Source organism: Pinus tabuliformis, chromosome 1_2, assembly GCF_031772625.1.
Source record: "Pinus tabuliformis cultivar Carrire ecotype Pingquan chromosome 1_2, CPIR1, whole genome shotgun sequence".
Classification (NCBI taxonomy): Eukaryota; Viridiplantae; Streptophyta; class Pinopsida; order Pinales; family Pinaceae; genus Pinus; species Pinus tabuliformis.
In genome coordinates, this window is record NC_142298.1 from 971,559,119 (window position 1) to 971,581,773 (window position 22,655).

Below are 22,655 nucleotides of genomic sequence, written 5' to 3' on the forward strand. Positions count from 1 at the left end.
AACCATAGAGAATCACTAGAAGCCCAAAAAGAGTTTGAGTGGTTTTCCAGTCCCATAACTCTGCCTCTCTACACCTATTTTGAAAAGCATAAAATGCTTTCCAACCCCCCAAAGTTCTTTTCTTTCTACAATCATTCCAGCTTAGATTTTTGTTGAAGTCAATTTTGAGGTATTTGTAATCCGCAACTTCTTCCAAAATGTTGCCTTCAAAGTAGAACTTATGCTTGAGTTGCATTGAAACGGATACGACAAATTTTCAAAATATCAGGATACGATATGGCAAGGAAATAGCACACACACACACACACACACACATATATCATATTACCATTCATCTTTTAGAATCTAGAATCTATATTTAAAAATGCATAGTCGTCATCATGAATTCAACATAAACAAATCATCATCATCAATTCAGCATAAACATTGTCATCAATATTAGTGATTATTATAACATTCAACATATTATCATCATCATTAATAATGTAATCAGAAATGCTACAGCCTTTGTGCTTTCCAGTCCAACTCCTTCAAAGAACATGTCATGCATGGAAGATGATATCTATCTTCCTTGCATGACAATTAAAAGGCCCATGGCATCATTGGGATATTCCATCAAGATCTATTTGAACATTTCAATCTTCTCAATGTCAGCTTGGTCTCATGACTATATGCATGCACAAGATTGGCTAGAGAAGATTTGTTATATTGGAGGGATTTATGAAATCAAGAGCAAAATCAATGACAATTAACAAGACCTTAACCAAAATGAAAATTAATTGCTCAAATAAATCTCTTTACGAAGACATTCATCAAACCCTTTTATTTGCATTTTTGAACATCTAGCTTTTTCTTAGTAAGAATCCTTGATAAATATATGGAGTGTCGTTGTTTCTAAAGATTTAGAAAAGACTTTATGAGACTCTATTTATAGTGAGTTTATTTGCAAATCTGAATTCTTCATTTTTATTATTTATTTATGGCTATACAGATTTTCAAGATTTTTAACATTTTAAGGGTGGATTCTGATCACAATTTTCGTGGATCTGATTGAAATCCGGAAACAAATCCAAACGTTTCTGGAAATCCAGAAACAGATCCAAGAAAATTTAAATCCCTTGGAAACATATCCAATTCCAAATCTAAAGTTTCTAATTTTTGAAACGGCATAAAAACGTTTTTACAACGTTTCGGACAAGAATTGTATCCGTTTATGTATAGGAAACATGGATCCGTGTTTCCGGAAAATTCTTCAGGAATTTCCGAAAAATTCTTCAGGAGTTTTCGGTAACTTAGACTTATGTTGGTTATGTTTCTTTTCTTAGAGAAGACCACTACTTTCATTTTGTTGATATTGACTTGCATCCCCACACTTCTACAAAAATCCTCAAGGGATAGAGAGTGCTCTTGCAAACCAAGAGCCGATTTAGCAATCAGAATAGATACCATCACCCCCTTGCGAATTTAACCACTCCTCAAGCTTGTCGATATATAAACCAAAAAGGGTAGGAGATAGTGAGCAACCTTGCTTGACCCCAATATCGCTTCTAAAACTTTTAGAAATGCCTGCTGAAGTTCTAATTTTGACTTTCACCTCTTCATACAGCCTATGCATAGCTGCTCTCAAATGTTTAGGAACCAGAAGTTCCTCCATTCTGTGCCAAAGCTTATCCCTAGGAACCGAGTCAAATGCTTTTTCTGAAATCAACAAAGCAGCAAAAGACTTCTTCCTTTTTCTCCCAAACTTTGTCAATAATGTGCCTTAAAGTTATACAATGATCAATTGTGGAATGTTTAGGTCTAAAACCTGCTTGCCCTTTAGCACGCTTATCTCTTTCTTCTGCCCACTTGCTAATTTTGTTTTCTAGCATGCTTCCAAATAGCTTTGCAAGCAAAGGGTTTATCACGATGGTCCTATATTTGGAGGGATTATTGACGTCACCGCTCTTGAAAAGAGGTATTGCCAGACTAGTTGTCCAATCTGTGGGGAGCCCTTGTTGTATGATGCTGTTGAAGATTTTTGTAATGTGAGGTGCAAGAAACTTTGAGCCCCACTTTAGATATTCTGCTTGGAGTTCAACTAAGTCTTTTGCTTTTCCAACACCCAACTTCTTGATACCCATCTCTATCTCTTGTACCGTGAAGAGTTCAGTATCATTGTTGACCAAAGGGTGAGGGTCAACCTTGGGAACCTGCTCATAGAGTTGTCTTGCATAGTCAAACCATTTAGAAGTTGTAATATTAATTCCAATTTGTATCTTTTTCGGTTGGAGCTCCTTCCAAAATAATTTGGGATTATTTTTCCCAAGGAAGATTAGTTCTTCCCTCCTTGAAACCATGAAATCGGCCTTTTCATGCTTAATAACTACTTTTAAGCTTTGATCTTTATGTTATCCTTGTTTGACTCTTTTCACATTCTCCTTGCCTTTTTTCATTCCTCGTCAAACCAAGCATTAACCGGAAAACAATTTGTTTCAAACTTCTTAAATTTTGCTCTTTTGCACTTTGCAAGTGCGCATTGAATTAAATGTATTAATTCATGACTATGAAGGCTGTGAATTGTAATTTTCTCCTTCTCGAAGAGCCCCTCTAGCGTCATTTTGAAGGTATTACAATTTTCTAGGGTCAAAAGAATTTTGCCCTGTGGGAGATTCTGTTCGACATGCTGAATTTTTTACTCTAATTGTTTCTTTCCAATCCAAGAGAAACATAAATAAATTGGCTTGTGATCTAATTTCAAGTCCCACAGCTGATCTCCAATCAAAACTTCCTCCATGTTCTCACACAAACCATGCGAGCAAATTACATAATCTACCACACTTGCTCCATTGTAAATATTACAAGTGAAATTACCGGACTTTGCCCATCTAATCAAGCCATTACAAATGACTAAACAAAAGCCCCACATAGAATAAGCAATTGTTCACCAAATAGATTGCAACCCTTGTCCTCTAAAATTCTTTCCCACTGATGATTACTTTCTTCTATAAGCCAAATAGGGTCACAATCATCTTTACAACAAAGAATGCTAGCCTGCTCACTTGCAGTCCTAGCATTGAAATCACCGACTATAAGGACTTCGCCTAGTTGTGAATATGTTGCAATGTTCACTTTTAAGGCTGCAAATGGATCTTTGTGGCCAAGCCCTCTACCTTTGTAGAGTTTTGAAACCTGCAGCGCAAAATAGCGTGTTGCAATTCTGATGTGGTTTCCATTTTTTGATATTTTAAACCAAATGAATTGCTTATTTTAGTTTCTTTTTCTAACTAAATGAGACGACCTTCTTTCTCCCTTACTAAAACCATGATACCCCCATGCCCTTTGCCATTCCCTGTTGCCTTGTTCCACACTGCCATCTTCCAGTATCCTTCAAACTGAGGTGTCTTGCACCCTTCATGCTCATGTGTTTTTATGAAGCAAATTATGTCTCTATCTTCCGCAATAGGCCCTAACCCAGGTCCTCGTCTCCATGGGTAACCTCTGCAGTTCCAACAAATTAATCTGAAGGAAACCTCGGTATGACTTGATTGTTATTTATTTTGACATGCAAGACTCACATTTGAGTCTTTGTTCCTACTTTCCCATACTGACCTTGCTTTCTGATTTCCTGTTGAAGAGTTTGTTGCCTTTTCTTTATTACCATCTTACTGCTCTGTTTTGGAAGCAGGTCCAAATCGCGCCTTTATAAATCCATGCTCTCTTGCCTTCATCTCTTGCTGCCTTAACCTTTAAAATTTCCTCCCTTCTTTCCTCCTGTTGTTTTACAGTTAAAACTTCTTCTAGGAAAAAACAAGAACCCCTCAAGAGATGTTTCTTGCTTAGAATGATATATTTATCACACAAGCTAGGCATAATGACTTTTTATGGGCCCGGCTCTCTCCCCGTTAAACTTACCCACCCTCCATGCTTGGCATATTTGTCCTTGCCATAGCAACTTGTCTTTCAAGAAGTCTCTTGCAAGGTCAAGAGTACATTCATTTTTCCCATAGTCTTTCACCCTTTTAATAACTATGTTCGCTGCCCTATTTTGTCTTTCCTTGCCTTCACTATCTTGCATGTTGTCAACCTAAATATTTGTTGCTCCTTCCTTATTAGCAGAATTGCTAATAACTTGAGCCCAAGTTTTGGAAACTTTGGTGGAATCTCCTTTAGTTTCTTCTCTTGCGTTCTCTTCATGGTTGTTTTCTTCTCTTATTGTAATTATATTCAATGCTTGCGATATTACAGAATGGTGTTCCTAATAAGACTAGAATATTTTGCTATATTTCTAATTAACTTGAGTATTGTAATTAAATTATAATGTTATTATGTGTAATTATAGAAATATAACATAATGTGTAAATATTTTCAACTTAGAATGCGACTCGAGACTATTGTAATTAAATTATAATGTTATTTAGAGACTAGCTTTGGATTGATGTTTCTATTAAATATTATAATGTTACATTTTCTACCGGTTACATTAAAATATTATAATAATTAAAATATTAAAATTATATATTAAATTTATTAAAATTAACATTAATATTAACATTAAAATATTACATTTGTATATTATATTTTTTAAATTTAAAAATATTATTATATTTTTTTGTACTTGATGTATCCTTGCCATATCCGGATCTTAGATTTTCAAAAATCTAGTGAATCCGAATCTGGATCCGTATCCATATCTGAATCCGGGTAATTTAGCATAAATGTGTTTCCAGCAAATCAAGGTGGAGTTTCCTGTAATACAAACCTAATATAATATATTAATGGGAACTCTCTCATGTCTAAATTGTGTGTGTTTTTGGCTCATAATTTTTATCATGAATGAATGTGTGTGTGTCTGTCTGTCTGTCCATCTTGACTTTTCAAAAGCTCCTGACAGTTATGCATATGGACTCTAGACCGTGATAACTTAGCCGGAGCCCATATAATTTAATAAAGAAGACATTAAATGGAAGTAGATAATCTGAAAAGGCCATTTAAAATTCTTTTTAGAAAGGGAAGAAGAAACGAACCCAACATGCAAAAAATTAAATTTCTTTGTAACATTCTTTGAGTGAACAATCATCATGGTTGTTGACAAGATAAAACCATGCTTGGGTCTGCTTTTGTTCTTTAGCTTTTAATTCTAATACAGTTTTTCAAGACTTTCAAATATGTTGATCCATGAATTCATCATGCACCATCTATTGAGAGACTTCCTTTACCAATCCAACTGAGGTTGCACATGATAATACCATTTGCTCAGTATATTTTCAGCTGCAAATTTATGACTTTTATAGCAGCATAGTCCTTGTACAAGTTTCTTTTCATGTACATGCAACAAATGTGCCCATATAATTTCATTTTTAATGTACCTAAGCGGGAAATGTGATTAAAAAAAAAAAAAATTTGCTCACTTGATGTCCATCAGATTGTGAGCAAGCACTACAAAATTCCCTTCTCATTCAAAGGGCCATAGTAGCAAAGGTCTTATAACTTTGCCAACATCTATACAACCTTGGGTATAGGTGGTTATAGAGGTAAGGAAGCCTGACCTTGCTACTCCAGCAAATTTGTATGCTTCTAAGATATCATTGCCCGAATAAATCAAACCAGCAGTCCTGCTATCTCCATCAGCCCGACCTCGGGCCAGTGCACCAATGGCTTCTGAAAGGCAGCTGTTTACTGTCTCCAAAGCCATTGCAAATGCACCCACCCGCTTTTGAATTTCAACAGACTGTAATCATCAAGAAAATCATAAGGTTATTTGAGCACTGCAACTTGATAAAAAATGACTGACCAAAATAAACCTCATCAAAGTAATACGTTGGAAGAATTCAATAAACCAAAATCAAATACAACAGAAATTTAGAGTGGACAGATACATCAAGTACTCATGAACTTTTATGACAGTAGAACAGTACAGAATATACAGTGTTTTAGTTCTAAAAATCAGAATGATACTCAGTTTAGAACAAACTTATGGATCAATAATTTGGTACCTCTCATAAATTACCAAATCTGTACAATTATGCTTCTGTTTACACCAACAGAGATGTAGAAACCTTCCAACCTATGTTGCTAGGAAACGTGGGTCGGGGGACGGGTATGGGGACAGGTATGTTGTTTTTGGAAACAGGGTGCGTGGGTTCGTCGGGGGTATATTCTAATTTATATATATAATATACAAATATTATATTTATAAATTATAATATATATGAATTTGTATATTTTTCAACTTTAAACAAGAAAACTAAAATATTTATGATTTAAACTTTAAATATTTAAATATCCACATCATTGAACATTCACAATGAAGTTTCAAAATTTCTAGTTTGATATCAAGTGCAAATTGGAGTTTACATATTAATAAGAATCGTGATATATGTCCATTGTCATATTACATTCAAAATTTGCCTTGAGGCGTCTCCAAACAAGAACTAGGAAATTTTAAAATACTAAAATAGAAATAGCTAATAGTGAATAATGGCTTCCTCAAGCCATGTCATCAGCATCACTCAGATCTTCAGTTAGCATGCTCTCCAGGCAGGTATCACTCTCATCTTGAGGCTCCTGCTCATCCATAGAACCTAGCGGTAGCTCAATAAGGCCAACCGGTTGTATCTCCCCATCCACACACATAGCATCATCTGTGTATTGGTCCCATCTCTTGAAAGGACCCTCCTTGTACCCAGGGTCTTTTCAAGATATGAGACAAAGTGTGCTATGAATGTACACTAAGTTCTCTGTCTTCTTTGAGCCCAACCTATTTGTCTTTATTGAATGGGTAAAGGCACAAGTACTCCAATTCCTTTCACAAGATGAAGAACTAGCTACCTATTGGTATGTTCTACGAATTACAACAGAAGTCAACACTTTGACTTGAATAGATCTGAGCATAGAATATCTTCTATAACAATGAGATCAGTTGAAGGCATTCTGCTTCAACTAATTCTCCAAGGTGACTCCTTCACCTATCATCGTGCTGCATCTGGTTCTCTTGCTGTACCACTCATACTGCACCATACTTCACTAATCACGTTGCTCATGTCCATGATCATCACGTGCATCATCATCATGTTGCTGCCATGACAGATGGCATTCTATCACTGTTGTTCATTGTGATAGGGCTGCTACAGGTAAGCCATTTTATCACTTTAGATTATGCTTAGAGTGTAGTAAACACAGTCATCACTTAAATACTCTCCAACATGATCACATCAATGCTAAGACTGAGATAGCAACTACAGGATTACTATGATCTCAATTAGACCCAGACAGTGAGGATAGTAAGGGCACAAAAACACTTATGTATATGCCGACATTGATAGCACAGACTTCATGCTAATGTTGTAACCTTATCCGCAGTCCTTTCTCCTTCATCCATCCATGATCTACAAAGTATGAGATCTGAGATTCATCTAGACTGCACCTACAAGTATGCTGAGAATGGAACCTACACCAGACCTTAGTTAATGCTGCGTCCTTATCAAATTAGATCATGTACCTGAGATTTTGCCATGACTGCACCTAATGCCCAACCGAGGTGCAGTCAAGCACTAATGTGAATCTTCTTCTGTTTGCGGATATGAGAAGTCCATCTCTCCTTAACTGCGTATACCTGTAACTGCTCTTCAAAGCATCAAAAGTATTTGAGTTTGTATGACTGTCTCCATGAATGCACATAGGGTCTTATTGTGGCTTCATTAACTGTGTATAAAGGTTTCCATGGACAACGTAATGCTGTGCGTATTGCCTTCATTATAGTGTATGGACAGTGTAATGTTGTGCGTATATATTGCCTCCATTACAACGTATGAGCTGCGTGATGCTATGCGTATATACAAATGAGGATTTCGGAGAGCATATTATATGTCTGCGTGCTACAGCATAAACCACGCTGCCATATCTAGGGCTTGCGTGATATATATGTGTCTACGCATCTTTGCCTCCATCCTGACTGCGTTCCAATAAATATCTTCATTCCCTGTATTATATGATTGTGATATATGACAGCATTCCAAGTGCGTGGTCTCCACATGTTTCTTCAGAACGTATTTCAGCGTATATGAATATATATATGTGACATGACCTGTGCATTAGAGTTGTGACCGACATATTAGCTCTAGCGTATACGTGACCTTCATTGACTGCGTGTAATTCTTTTCAGCTGTTCTATATACCAGACTGTGGCTTGGCTTCATATACGTTGGATCTCTTCGGCCCACTGATCTATGACTCTACTGCGGCTGTTCTTTGTTCCTATGAGACTGCGGCTTACTGCAGTTGTTCTTTGTTCCTTTGAGATTGCGGCTTAGGGCATCATCAAACTAGGGCAGCGTATTCCTTTTGTGACTCTCCTTCTCAAAACCCAAGACGTGGAGAGGAGATCACATCAAGAATACATGTCCAAAATGATAACAAATCCTCATCTATTTATACCAAAACGAAGATGATGAATAGACACGTCGGTTGGGCTTCTAGAGCCTACATAAGAGCTGGTCGGCTTGATAATAATTACATAAACAAAATAAATTAATATCTCCATAAATACTTATCGAAATCGGATGATCTTTGGATCAATCCTACACCTCTCGACGAGAGGGATCCAATAAAAATATTAGCTGCCATAAATAAGCTAACCCACATGGAGTTTTGCCCTAGTTGCCAATTTAACACTCCCTCTCAACTAGGGGGAACTCCATCTGCTGATCCATATGAGCGACTGTACTATCTCTGCCATCAGTGCCCTGCACTGCTCTGCCCATCTTTGCTCAGCTCTGCTGGCTCTGCTCTACTCTACTCAGCTCTGTTGGCTTTGCTCTGCTCTGCTCAGCTCTGTTGGCTCTGCTAGCTCTTCTCTGCTCAGCTCTGTTGGCTCTGCTCTTCTCAGCTCTGCTCAGCGCTGCTGGTTCTGCTAGCTCTACTCTGCTCAGCTCTGCTGGCTCTGCTAGCTCTGCTGGCTCTACTCTGCTCAGCTCTGCTGGCTCTGCTAGCTCTGCTCTGCTGACTCTGCTAGCTCTACTCTGCTCAGCTCTGTTGAACTATGAAGAAGAAGAATTGATCGAGAATGTCTCATACCATTCTCCACTGACCCGAAGTCAGACTCAGAGTGCGTACCACTGGTCCCAGACCAGTCTCAACTGACCCAAAGTCAGCGTCATAGTAGGTACCACTCCTACTACTGGTCTCATACTAGTATCGCAGTCTCAGAGAGTGTACCACTGGTCCCAGACTAGTCTCAACCGACCCGAAGTCAGCGTCATAGTATGTACCACTCTCACTGGTCCCAGACTAGTACTGCACTGACACGAAGTCAGTCTCGGAGTATGTACCACTGGTCCCAGACCAGTCTCAGCCGACCCGAAGTCAGCGTCATAGCATGTACAACTCCTACCATTGGTCCCAGACCAGTATCATTGATCCCAGATCAATGGAGGACATCCTAGCGTAGGGAGTACGGTAGATACAACGATGCGTCCATCGGTACTACTATGGTCCCTAACTTCATTTCCCCGCTCATTGATCAGATGAGAGGTACTTCCCATGAGTCCCAGACTGCATGGGTAGGATGCCTCGACAGGAGAACTTAATCAATCCTGTCCTCACAGGAGAACACATCAATCCCGCTACAATCGCCATGGAGAACACATCAATCCAGGCTACCATGGAGAACACATCAATCCAGGCCTCACAAGAGAACACATCAATCCTGCTACAATCGCCATGGAGAACACATCAATCCAGGTCTCACAGGAGAACACATCAATCCTGCTACAATCGCCATGGAGAACACATCAATCCAGGCCTCACAGGAGAACACATCAATCCTGCTACAATCGCCATGGAGAACACATCAATCCAGGCCTCACAGGAGAACACATCAATCCTGCTACAATCGCCATGGAGAACACATCAATCCAGGCCTCACAGGAGAACTAATCATCCTGCTACACAAGAGAGCGAATCATCTTGTCCCACAAGAGAGCGAATCATCTTGTTTCAGTGTGCACCACCAGGGGAGGGTGAGTCACCCTGTGGTCGTATGTTGCTCCAATAGAACTGCAAGCCCCCCAAAGCTCCTAGAGCTCAATGTATGCAGCGTGCAGGACCCTTTTACAAAGGTCTCTCGACGACTCCAAGTCGTTCGGGAAAATCACAAATTTGATCTTTCCTCAGGGCTCTGTCTTGTACATCATCTCAGTGTGATGGAGCCTCCTTGATCATCAACTTACCATATCCCAGATAAGGCAGTAATCGATGTCTATCTGCTAGAGCAATTGTCAAATACGTGATTCCTCAATAATCGAATCCCATCTCTGGTTGTCATAGAGATTCACAGTGGTATTCATCATGTGTACAAACAGCTCACTGAAGAGCTTCAGCAACCAGACTGCCTCACAGAAGGCCATACTATCAGCAATGTATTCTGCCTTGGTGGTGCTCAGAGTCACCAACTTCTGTTTCCTCTGCTCTTCCAGGATATCGAGGTAGACAACACTGAGAAGTGCTCTAGCGATCCTTCATACTGCCTGCCCACTCATCATTCGAATAATCATGTGGCTTCATATTTCCAGCAGTGTATCTCAATTCATGAGAGATTGTGCCCTGAAGATATCTTAGAAGATTCTTGGCACCAATCTAGTGAGGCTCAACCAAATATGAGCTCACCATGCTAACTGCAACACAGATGTCCGGATGGAGGTTCTCCAAGAACATCAATGCAAATGAGTTTATGAAACTCAGAGGCATTTCCCAAATCTGGTCTGACATCATTACCATATAACTTCTGAAAGTTAGGATCCTCGAGGCAGTCACAAGCTTGCAGCTTATCTTCTCACATTCAGAATCCAACTCCCTCTGTCTCCTATAAGTGAGAGGGTCTGCACCTGTCAGACATAGGTGCCGGTACGAGAGGTTCATCATCCACAACCTTCGAGTAATGGTTTGGATCGATTTCACTCCTAGTGAATCTCAGTTGCATTGGACAGCTATCAATCCTCTCATACTATGCCCGAGGTGTTTTTCTTCAAGCCATAGAGGGCTTTCTTCCACCTGTATACATGAGATTCCTTGATCATGATTCTCAAACTCCTCGGGTTGTTCCAAACTTGTGAACCAGCTGCATGAGGGGAATGGTCCCCTTATAATATTTTCCTTCGGTACATTTCAGACATGTACCTTCATGCTTCTTTTGAATTCAGGCATCCTAGTCCCCATCTGACTCACAGACCTTCGGTGCTGAGTCAATGGACATGGTCCCGAGTGGACTTCCTGCAACTTGATACAACCCTAAACTCAAAAACATCTTTAAAAAAAATCTATTTTCAAACACGTACCTTTCCATCGATAAGTGCCACCTTGTAACCTTTGACTTCCATTTCTGAGATGGACATCAGGTTCAATCAGGTACATAAAAGAGATTTTGGGGTTCCTTGCTTTCGTGGTAGAGTCGACCATTGTCTTTGATGACCCGCATCTCTGTCATTCGGGCACTCCTGCGCATAAGGGCCGAACTCATAACCAAGACATCTACCTTTCCTTCCTACCATTAGATCTGAACTTCCCAATGAAGTGATGCCATCAGAAGTTTTGCTGCGCCATTCTAATAACATTCTCTGTTTCAACTTCACCCTAGGTGTATTATGAGGAACCCATTGATCCTTTTGTCTTGTCCCAACTGTATTTGGTGATTGCTCTTTCACTCTTGCTTGGGCATTATCTTCACCTCAGCTCCGATACCATGTTAATTTTTGGTATGTTCTACGAATTACAACAGAAGTCAACACTTTGACTTGAATAGATCTGAGCATAGAATATCTTCTATAACAATGAGATCAGTTGAAGGCATTCTGCTTCAACTGATTCTCCAAGGTGACTCCTTCACCTATCATCGTGCTGCATCTGGTTCTCTTGCTGTACCACTCATACTGCACCATACTTCACTAATCACGTTGCTCATGTCCATGATCTTATCCATCATCATGCTGCCCTTCATGTCCATGATCATCATGTGCATCATCATCATGTTGCTGCCATGACAGATGGCATTCTATCACTGTTGTTCATTGTGATAGGGCTGCTACAGGTAAGCCATTTTATCACTGTAGATTATGCTTAGAGTGTAGTAAACACAGTCATCACTTAAATACTCTCCAACATGATCACATCAATGCTAAGACTGAGATAGCAACTACAGGATTACTATGATCTCAATTAGACCCAGACAGTGAGGATAGTAAGGGCACAAAAACACTTATGTATATGCCGACATTAATAGCACAGACTTCATGCTAATGTTGTAACCTTATCCGCAGTCCTTTCTCCTTCATCCATCCATGATCTACAAAGTATGAGATCTGAGATTCATCTAGACTGCACCTACAGGTATGCTGAGAATGGAACCTACACCAGACCTTAGTTAATGCTGCGTCCTTATCGAATTAGATCATGTACCTGAGATTTTGCCATGACTGCACCTAATGCCCAACCGAGGTGCAGTCAAGCCCTAATGTGAATCTTCTTCTGTTTGCGGATATGAGAAGTCCATCTCTCCTTAACTGCGTATAACTGTAACTGCTCTTCAAAACATCAAAAGTATTTGAGTTTGTATGACTGTCTCCATGAATGCACATAGGGTCTTACTGTGGCTTCACTAACTGTGTATAAAGGTTTCCATGGACAACGTAATGCTGTGCGTATTGCCTTCATTATAGTGTATGGACAGTGTAATGTTGTGCGTATATATTTCCTCCATTACAACGTATGAGCTGCGTGATGCTATGCGTATATACAAATGAGGATTTCGGAGAGCATATTATATGTCTGCGTGCTACAGCATAAACCACGCTGCCATATCTAGGGCTTGCGTGATATATATGTGTCTACGCATCTTTGCCTCCATCCTGACTGCGTTCCAATAAATATCTTCATTCCCCGTATTATATGATTGTGATATATGACAGCATTCCAAGTGCGTGGTCTCCACATGTTTCTTCAGAACGTATTTCAGCGTATATGAATATATATATGTGACATGACCTGTGCATTAGAGTTGTGACCGGCATATTAGCTCTAGCGTATACGTGACCTTCATTGACTGCGTGTAATTCTTTTCAGCTGTTCTATATACCAGACTGCGGCTTGGCTTCATATACGTTGGATCTCTTCGGCCCACTGATCTATGACTCTACTGCGGCTGTTCTTTGTTCCTATGAGACTGCGGCTTACTGCAGCTGTTCTTTGTTCCTTTGAGACTGCGGCTTAGGGCATCATCAAACTAGGGCAGCGTATTCCTTTTGTGACTCTCCTTCTCAAAACCCAAGACGTGGAGAGGAGATCACATCAAGAATACATGTCCAAAATGATAACAAATCCTCATCTATTTATACCAAAACGAAGATGATGAATAGACACGTCGGTTGGGCTTCTAGAGCCTACATAAGAGGTGGTCGGCTTGATAATAATTACATAAACAAAATAAATTAATATCTCCATAAATACTTATCGGAATCGGATGATCTTTGGATCAAACCTACACCTCTCGACGAGAGGGATCCAATAAAAATATTAGCTGCCATAAATAAGCTAACCCACATGGAGTTTTGCCCTAGTTGCCAATTTAACACCATTAAATTAACTAAAAAAAAAAAACTAAAATGAACCCCAAAGAACCCAATTTTGGGTTCCAAGTACCCATCATCAGGGTTCTCCATACCCATCAGGACAAAAGAACCCAATTTTTTTAATGGAGAACCCAGTTCTTATGGGTTCTTCTCAAAAGCACCCGTACCGGAATCCCCAGGTTCATGAACCCATGCAACGTAGGTTCCAACAGTTATTATTTCCTAATTATGTAAACTTCAAATAAAATTTGTTGCAGTGGTAACAAAGGGCATAACAAATAAACAAACCCATAACATTCGCACAGAGTGACAAACAAAGCGAGAGGAATAAAATAGAAACAAAAAAACAAAACTTAAGGATCAGTTTGGCACCCAAATCTTAGATGTCGCAACTAGATTTTTACACCAACATAGGTGAAACCACTTTTTAAAATTCAGATCAAGCATAACATCAGCTTCATCTAAGAGATACATGTGAGACATTGCAAATTCTGAAAGTTGTGGCTACCATCGCCTCAAATCAATGATGGATTGTAAATGCCCTTCAGGATCTAAGGCCAGAGGCGGTATAGTCATCTTTTCCAGTTGTAGCTCCAGGAATGAAATACTTTAACCAACATCAATGACATGGGTCTAATGAAAACATTTTTTTTACAGAAAGCCAAATGCCAAAAGAAATCCAAGAACAAAAAACATGGAAGCACCTCCTTAATTCATGCTATAGATGATTTGATAATTTAGGAATAGTTTTCTTCCTTCTTTATTATGTAAAAATTTGCAGTAAAAGATGACAACAAATCAGAGCTGCAAAATTGCTAAAACAACATTTCTAAATAGGTAGAGTAGACGTAAGGCATTCCAAAGATGTTCTGAATGTATGATAAAAAACAAATAAAACTAGAGTAAAATAAAACTGCAACATGCATATGGATTGTTACACCCTCGTCTGAACACAAGGTGGATTTTTCCAACCCTGAGTGGAAAGTAACAGTGTGAACAGGTTCCACAAAATGGCTCTAAAAGCTGTCCTGAATCCAGTATTTACATTCAAAAATCTATGCACTAACTTTGACATATAAGTAAACTCATGCACATATTACATAAACTATTCAGATAAATTCCAATTTCAACCCAAATCCAAAGGAATTCCAGCTTCATTACATAAAGAATGGTTTAAAAGGAGAAGCAAAGCAAGAAAGAAGTGCAGGAATGCTCACAAGGCAAGAAGATTGCCTTGTAGAGCTCTAACAAAACATCATAACCCCAGCAGTCACAGCTGAAAATAACCTATGTTCCATCAACTTTCAGTGATGTGGGAAAGCAGCAGTGGGGAGGCACACTTTGGCCATTGGTACAGCAATAAGATTTAAATTGCTCAACAGCACAAAATAATATATATGTACAAGAAAAATGAATGAGATGATATGTTTACAATGAGGGACCCATTAAATATTCATTACGGATTGCCATGATACCTTTTCCAAAAGGTTGTCTTTTCAAATATTTATTTATTTATTTTTCTTTACTTTATCAATATCTTATCATCATATTTATAAAACATTGCATTCCACTTTAAAGATGCTTTGTCGGTTTGTCCTCAAAGCAGAGTAATGAAGGATGTTGTTAACAAAATTTTTCTATCTCCCAAGAGGAATCCTCTTTTAACAGGTTCTCCCATTAACTGAGATATTCCTTAATTAATTACATTGAAGCATAATTTCTCCTCTGTGCTGGAAATGATAGCTTTTGCTTATAGTATAACTTTCCCTTCGTCATCCAATTTAGGAGGTGTTGTCTATGTTGTTTGGTATTTTCCCAACACTCTTGAGATATGGTACATGGAAAGCACTATAGATATGGCTTTTATCTGGAAAATCCGACACATAGGTTACTTGACTCATTTTCTTGATAACTTGATATGGTCCATATAACTTAGCAGCCAGCATGTTTTCCCTCATTGCTTAGGGGACAATTGTTTATAAGGTTGAAGTTTCACAAATACCCAATAATCCATTTCAAATATTCTCTTTGTGCTATATTGATCAGCTTGTTGCTTCATATGCTTTCTTGCAATGTCTAAGTTTTCCTAATATGTCCGAATAAGCTTTTGGTTTTCCTCTAGTTGACCCTTTACTACTGGAAATTTTGTCTCAAAATTGTAAAGATCTTGAAATGGGGTCATTTTAGTTGACCTGTGATATGAGGAGTTGTACCACCATTCAGCAAGATGTAATCATTCGACCCACTTATTCTGCTTATCTATTACAAAACAACAAAGATATGCTGCCAAGTATTCATTAACAATTTCAGTTTGGTTGTCTGTTTGGGGATGGTAGCATAAACTCATGTTGGCGGATGTTCCAACTTGTTTCTAGAGTTTTTTCCAAAAATTGCCTTTAAATTTGGCATCTCTATCATTGACAATGATCTTTGGAAGCCCATGTAACTTGTAAATATTTTTCAAATTATTTCATGCTAGGTCACCTCTAAAATGGTCATTTGTCACCATCATGTGAGACATCCCTGTTACCCACCCCCTATGGGTAGTATGCATAAGAGAAAAAAATTTCTCCTAGATGGTCAAAATCCTGCAACCAATAGCCCCTTGTAGCAACCAGATAGCTCGATGTGTCATTATCTCCGACACCTGCGCTGGCCATGTGGTCCCTCGCCCATCTGTTATGATTGTATGTTTCAAGTTGGGCCTCCCAACCCCGGAGATATGGCTTTTCATTGGTATAGTTGAGTAATATTCCTTACTTATCATGGACACTTTTGGGCATGGATTTGTGAGGGCATTCGGTAGAAAGAGTGGGCTAGGTTTGTACTCTTGTCTCCTTGCCTGATTTGGTAGTTAGCCTTGTATCCTAGTCCCATGGGATCTCTTTTACTAGCCATTAGCTTTAGGGCTCGCACTACATGAGAAATCCCAATTTTGGTTACATTCCCGCTTCCCAACACCACATACATCACTACCCTCCCCTCATTTTAACCCCATTCAACTCTTTTCTCATCCAGGTCCACATGTGTCCATTGGATGCACATAGGGTTAGCCTCCCCCTCGCCTTGTCCACACCTTGGGTCGGACATGGAACGATGCCCCAGAGGTTGATGCAGCGAAAAGGAAAGGAAAAAATATAATTTGGCCACTCTCAACCGGAAATCTAACCCAAAATGCAAAAGATGGTCGGGACATACAAATTTAGCACGTGGGAAAAAACCATACATGAGCTCTACCCCTTATCTATAGCCATCCCCGTGGTTCCTATGGGCCCTATGTGAAAATTTTATCACTGTAACAACTGATTTACTTCACCTACTTATTTTCCAATAAGTTATTTATGAAATTCCTTCGATAAACATTAAAATAAATTATGTTGCAGATATCACACCATAATACAGAAACAAACACATGCACAAGAATCAACACATCGACACACATATTTTTGACAATGGTTCCTGGAAAAACCCAAAGTCGGAAAACCGTTGCAGCAAGGGAGGATTTTATTATTCAGTAATTCTACAATACAACAAGGTGCCAAACTAGCTTACCCAACAAAGAGAAAATTCTCCAACACTTCTCCCAGTCTTAACATCAGCCTGGCTGACCTCTGCGTAGCTCCCAAACACTTTGCGTCAGCCCCTACCTATCTACGTCAGCCCTGGGCCTCTTTGCGTCACCCACGCAAGCGCTCCACTGACTGCATGGTCTGCTGCTGCCTCTGCGTCTGCCTCTCCAACCTGTGTTGGTCTTCTGGTGCTGCTCCCGACTCTCTGTTTCGTACTTGCTGACTCCTGTTGCTCTCCAAACCACTAGTTCGAATTCTTCAGCTAACCTCACTTCAGAAATCGAACTGCCTCGTCTCCCTCAGTGTGTTCTCCAACTGACCCTCAAGCCTCTTCATATACTTTTCTCATTGAACGACCGAGATTAAATCTCTAATCAATAGCTAAGATCATATTTGGCTTGATCCATGACTTTTGGACCATTCTAACCGAGTCTTTTATTAATACCCATTAATATTTTATTTTTCCTAAGTTTAGACTTAGGAACTCCATTAAAAATATTATTTATTTTAATATCTCCCAAACTAGTTAGAATCTGTCCAAACCATTTTTGGGTCTTGGAGATCTCATGTGCTTTAGCCTCTCCACCAATTTTCGTGGCTAGAGCACATCCAATGTTAGTGTTTTAAAAGCTAGCCGACTCGAAACCGACTCGGCCAAGTTGGTCCGAGCCGGTAAAAAAATTTGCGACTCGGCTGTCGAACCGGCTCGACCGGCCGAGTTAAGACTGACCCGGCCGAGTCATGGCATGACTCAGCCGGGTTAGTCTTAACTCGGCCGGCTCACTTCATGCGGCTAGTAAACCCCAAAAACGCAATTTTTTTTTATTTTTTTTATGTTTTTTCTGAGTGTGGGGGACTCCAAATGGTTTTATTAATTGGTTTTTTGGTCTTTGGGGTCCATTCCCCTCTCATAGTATTGATATGTTATTCAAATTTCATGATAATGTTAAATTCTTAAAGTAAAAGTGACATTATCCTTAATCTTCATTTTTATCCTTTTACTTAAATTTTTAACATTACCATGAAATTGTTAGGATATTCCGACACATAGGAAATAGTTAAGTTCAACTTGGTCTAGTATAGAGTTAGGTATAGAGTTAGGTAAAGTGTGTTTCTTTACCGTTGTACATTTTGTAACTTACAATCCGACGATCACGATATGTAGTGATCCGACGGTTCATTCTCTCCTCGGTATTACCGACACTTGATCCGTGGCTTGACACCCGATTGGTCCATGAGTTCTATTTAAAGTGCATGGAGGGTCATTGTTCGGGTAATCCGTGCATGAGAGAAGCTTATGTAAATTTTCATTCTTTGATTAATAAATTGCTTGTAGTACCCACGTTGGGACAGGCCGTGGACTGTTTCCCTCTTTGAGGGTTTTAACCACGTCAAAAATACTGGTGTATTGATCTGTGCTCTGGTTGTGAGCGGTGCCCTTTTGGTATTCTTTCTGAGGAACTTACCCTGTAAATTCCTACATGGTATCAGAGCTATTTGAGGGCCGCGTCTGTTGGTGATCCAAATCTGAAGCCGGTAGAACTGCATGCGGCTGTCGTTTCCTAGATCTGTTGTTTCTGACTGCTTTCGGGCCGGGAGGACTGCTCTGTTGCGTTCGGAGCATCTGTTCCAGTGAGGAACCCCTTTCGTTTCACAAGAAAAAGGTTTCCGATAGCCCTAGCTGCGTCATTTTTCAGATCGGGAGGTATATAGTGTTTTTTGCAGTTTACTGTTATTTTCTCTCTGCTTATTTCGGTTTCGGTTTATTTAGCCCTTTTTTTAATCGAATCTATACCTTTCATTTCTGCGTATGCTCTTTGCCCTGCGACTCTGTGCGATCTGGGCAAATCAGAAACAGAAAGGAAGGATTTTTCTCATGCGTATGCTCTTTTCCCTGCACCTTAGTGTGATCTCGGAAAATCAGAAACATTGAGAAAAATATTTAGTTTTTCGGCTAAAGCTAACTTTGAGATTTTTTTTTTAAATTTCTAGTTTTTTGGCTAAAGCTAACTTCGAGCCGCAAGGTTCGTTTTTTCTTTGCATATTCGTGTTGTATTTTGTGTTTTGTAGGGAAAAAGAGCTTTCTCAAGGCAAGCACGCAAACCAAGGCCCCCCCTCTCTCTCTCTCTCTCTCTCTCTCTCTCTCTCTCTCTCAAATTTTTTGTATAGATCAATTGGTTCAAAGCTATTTTAAGAGAGTAGAGGTCTTGGGTTCAAGTCTCCATTTTGTGGGGGCGGATTTTTTCATTCTCGCACATTCGCGCACTTTGCCGGCAACGTCAACAATTTTTTTTCAAAAAGCCATAACTTCTTCATCCGGAAGCCTTTTTCAGAGCCGTTTTTTTTAAAACCGCCTATTTTTTCGAGATCTATCCATTGGAACACTTACTTTCAGCATCTTCAGCTTCAGTTTTTTTTAAAAAATGGAAAGTCCATGCCAAGTCATTCTGGACAGCACTAACTACTTCCAATGGGTAGCCTACATGGAAGATTTACTTAGAAGTAAAGGTCTCTTCAGAATAGCCACAGACCAAGAGAAGAAACCAAAAGATGAAGACAAGGCTGCAAAATGGGAAAATAGACAAGATCAAGCACGTGGTTTGATAGGGATGTCTATTTCTCCTGATCTTAGATTCCACATTGCAGAATTTGAAACTCCTCATGAAGCATTAGAAAAACTCGCTAAAGTTTTTGGGATTAAAAATGAAATTAGAGCCCATCAACTTGAAAATGAGTTGCTTACTTTGGATCCTCATAATTTTTCTTGCATTGAAGATTTCTTGTCCAAATTCAAGACCTTTAGATATCTCTTGAGAGGTGTTAAAGTTAAGAAAGAAGATGGTAACCTTATTTATTCCATCCTTACTAAGTTGGGACCAGCCTACTCTGTATTTGTTTCCACTTTCCATTCTACAAGGGAAGCTTTCATTTGTCAAGGAAAAGACTACAAGGCCCCTTCCTTTGACTCCTTTTGTGATTCCTTAATAAGAGAACAAGAAAAACTCTTACACCTTGGTCTTCTTAATCTTGGAAACTCTTCCACGAAAGCGTTAGCCGCCCAGCAGCAACCTAATTCAAAGAATCCTAAGAAGTCATATCCTCAAAAGAATGGTCCTAAACCAACTCAGCCTCAAAATGAAAGATCATTTCAGCAAAATGATAAGACCAATAAAAACAAATGGAAGAAGACTGACAGACATTGTAACTTTTGTAATCGAGATGGCCACTTAGAATCTAAATGCTTTAAGAAGATGGAAGCCTTGGAAGCCGCAATGAAGAAACATAACATCCATGTGGAGCCTACTTCAACTTCAACTTCCGGAATGGCACTTTCTGCATGTCGTTGTCAATCATCTCAGTCTGGTTATGCATTAAATGTATCTTCTTCTTCTTCTCATTCTCATGAGTGGCTCATTGATTCTGGAGCCTCTTATCACATGGCCAAAAACCAAGCCATGTTTTCTTCTTTAAATGATTGTAACACCAAAAATATATATGTTGGTGATGATAGATCTCTTAATGTTGTAGGGACTGGAACTGTTCATCTAGACAATGGTCAGTTTAATGATGTATTATGTGTTCCAACCTTATCCTGCAACCTTCTATCTGTCTATCAGATAACTCATTCAGGTGAAGGTAAAATTGTTGAATTTTCACCTCATGATGTTGTAATCAAGGATCTAAAAGATCCTAAACAGATTCTAGCTACTGGTCTTGTTGATGATTCCACAAGGTTGTATAAGTTTCACAACTTTGGGTCATCAAATCTTCCCTCAGTATTTGTTGCTCATAATGATGAAGTGAGCAAACTTTGGCATGAGCGATTTGGTCACTTAAACCATCGCTCCCTTCAGCATCTATGTAAAGAAAATATGGTGACAGGTCTTCCTATGGTATCTTGCAGAGATGGTGTTTGTTCCGGATGTGTACTCGGAAAACATCATCGGGACAGTTTTGACAAATGTGCCTCTTGGCACGCCTCAGCCCCTTTACAGCTTGTGCACAGTGATTTATGTGGTCCTCTTCATGTTGCTTCATTCTCTGGCTGCAAGTACTTCTTAACTTTCATTGATGATTTCTCCAGACGCACTTGGGTATACTTCTTAAAACTCAAGAGCGAAGTATTTAACACATTTTTGTCCTTCAAAGCCTTTGTTGAAAAACAATCTGGACATCAAATTCTTAAGCTAAGAACTGATAATGGTGGAGAATATGTTAAAAACACATTCATCAACTTTTGCACCGAAAATGGAATTCAAATGCAACATACTGTTCCATACACTCCACAACAAAATGGTGTAGCTGAAAGGAAAAATCGCACTTTAAAGGAAATGGCTAATTGTATGCTGCAATCTAAAGGACTCAGTCTTAGTTTTTGGGCCGAAGCAATTAATTGTGCAAATTATATAATCAATCGCACTCCTACTAAGGTTCTAGAGAATATCACTCCAGAAGAAGCTTGGAGTTCCATTAAACCAGATCTAAGTCACTTTCGTGTGTTTGGAAGTGAAGCATGGGCCCATATTCCAGATGAAAAGCATAAAGCTTTAGAACCTAAGAGTGAGAAATGTACTTTTGTTGGATATTCTGAAGATGTAAAAGGTTATAGACTTATTCCATTTAAGTCCAAAAATGTTATCATTAGAAGAGATGTAAAATTTGATGAAAATAAATCGGCCTGCGAGCCTAGTCCGGCGGATGTGCCACCTCTTCCTATCTCTTCTACTTTTGAAAACAATTCTTCTTCAGATGATGAAAGCGAGGATGATAATCCTCCCCCACCTTCTCAGGATCCTCAACTTCCAAGAAGGGTCTGTGCTACTCGGGATGCAGCAGGTGATCTTGCCGGTGATCCTACAGATCAGCGACGTACACGTTCTCAGTTTGAAAGAGCCTCTTCTTTACTGGCTCAAGCTCCAGTAAATCATGATCCTGACACTTTTGCAGAAGCTTCAGGCCATCCACATTGGGAAGCAGCTATGAATGAAGAATATCATTCATTGATGACAAATGATACATGGGATCTTGTTCCTCTACCAAAGGGACGCAAACTTGTTAGATGTAAATGGGTTTACAGAACCAAGTATGGACCAGATGGGAAAGTTGATAAACATAAAGCTCGTCTCGTTGCTAAGGGCTTTTCACAGGTTGAAGGCATTGACTACACTGAAACCTTCTCCCCTGTTGCCAAAATGAACTCTATCCGCCTTGTTCTTTCCCTTGCTGCCTCTTTAAAATGGTAAGTCCATCAGATGGATGTTAAATCTGCCTTCTTGCATGGGGACTTGCAGGAAGAAATCTATATGGAACAACCCATTGGCTTCATACAAACAAACTCCAGCCTTGTTTGTCGACTTAAGAAATCCCTTTATGGCCTCAAGCAAGCTCCTCGGGCTTGGTATGCCAAAATGGATAGCTTTCCTTTAGAATCTGGCTTTTCTAGGTGTCATTCTGACAATACTGTCTACACCAAGAAAGTGGGCAACTC

The 22,655-nt window shown here is 39.4% G+C and overlaps 1 protein-coding gene across 1 annotated transcript in view; it reads right to left on the reverse strand.

Annotated features, from left to right (window-relative positions):
• Window positions 1–22,655, reverse strand: part of LOC149209230 (nuclear pore complex protein NUP93A-like) — a 313,625-nt gene that overhangs the window by 54,047 nt on the left and 236,923 nt on the right. Inside the window, exon 13 of the mRNA XM_089396318.1 lies at window positions 5,529–5,710. Coding sequence (XP_089252444.1) covers window positions 5,529–5,710 — 182 coding nt within the window. The remainder of the gene's footprint in view (window positions 1–5,528; window positions 5,711–22,655) is intronic.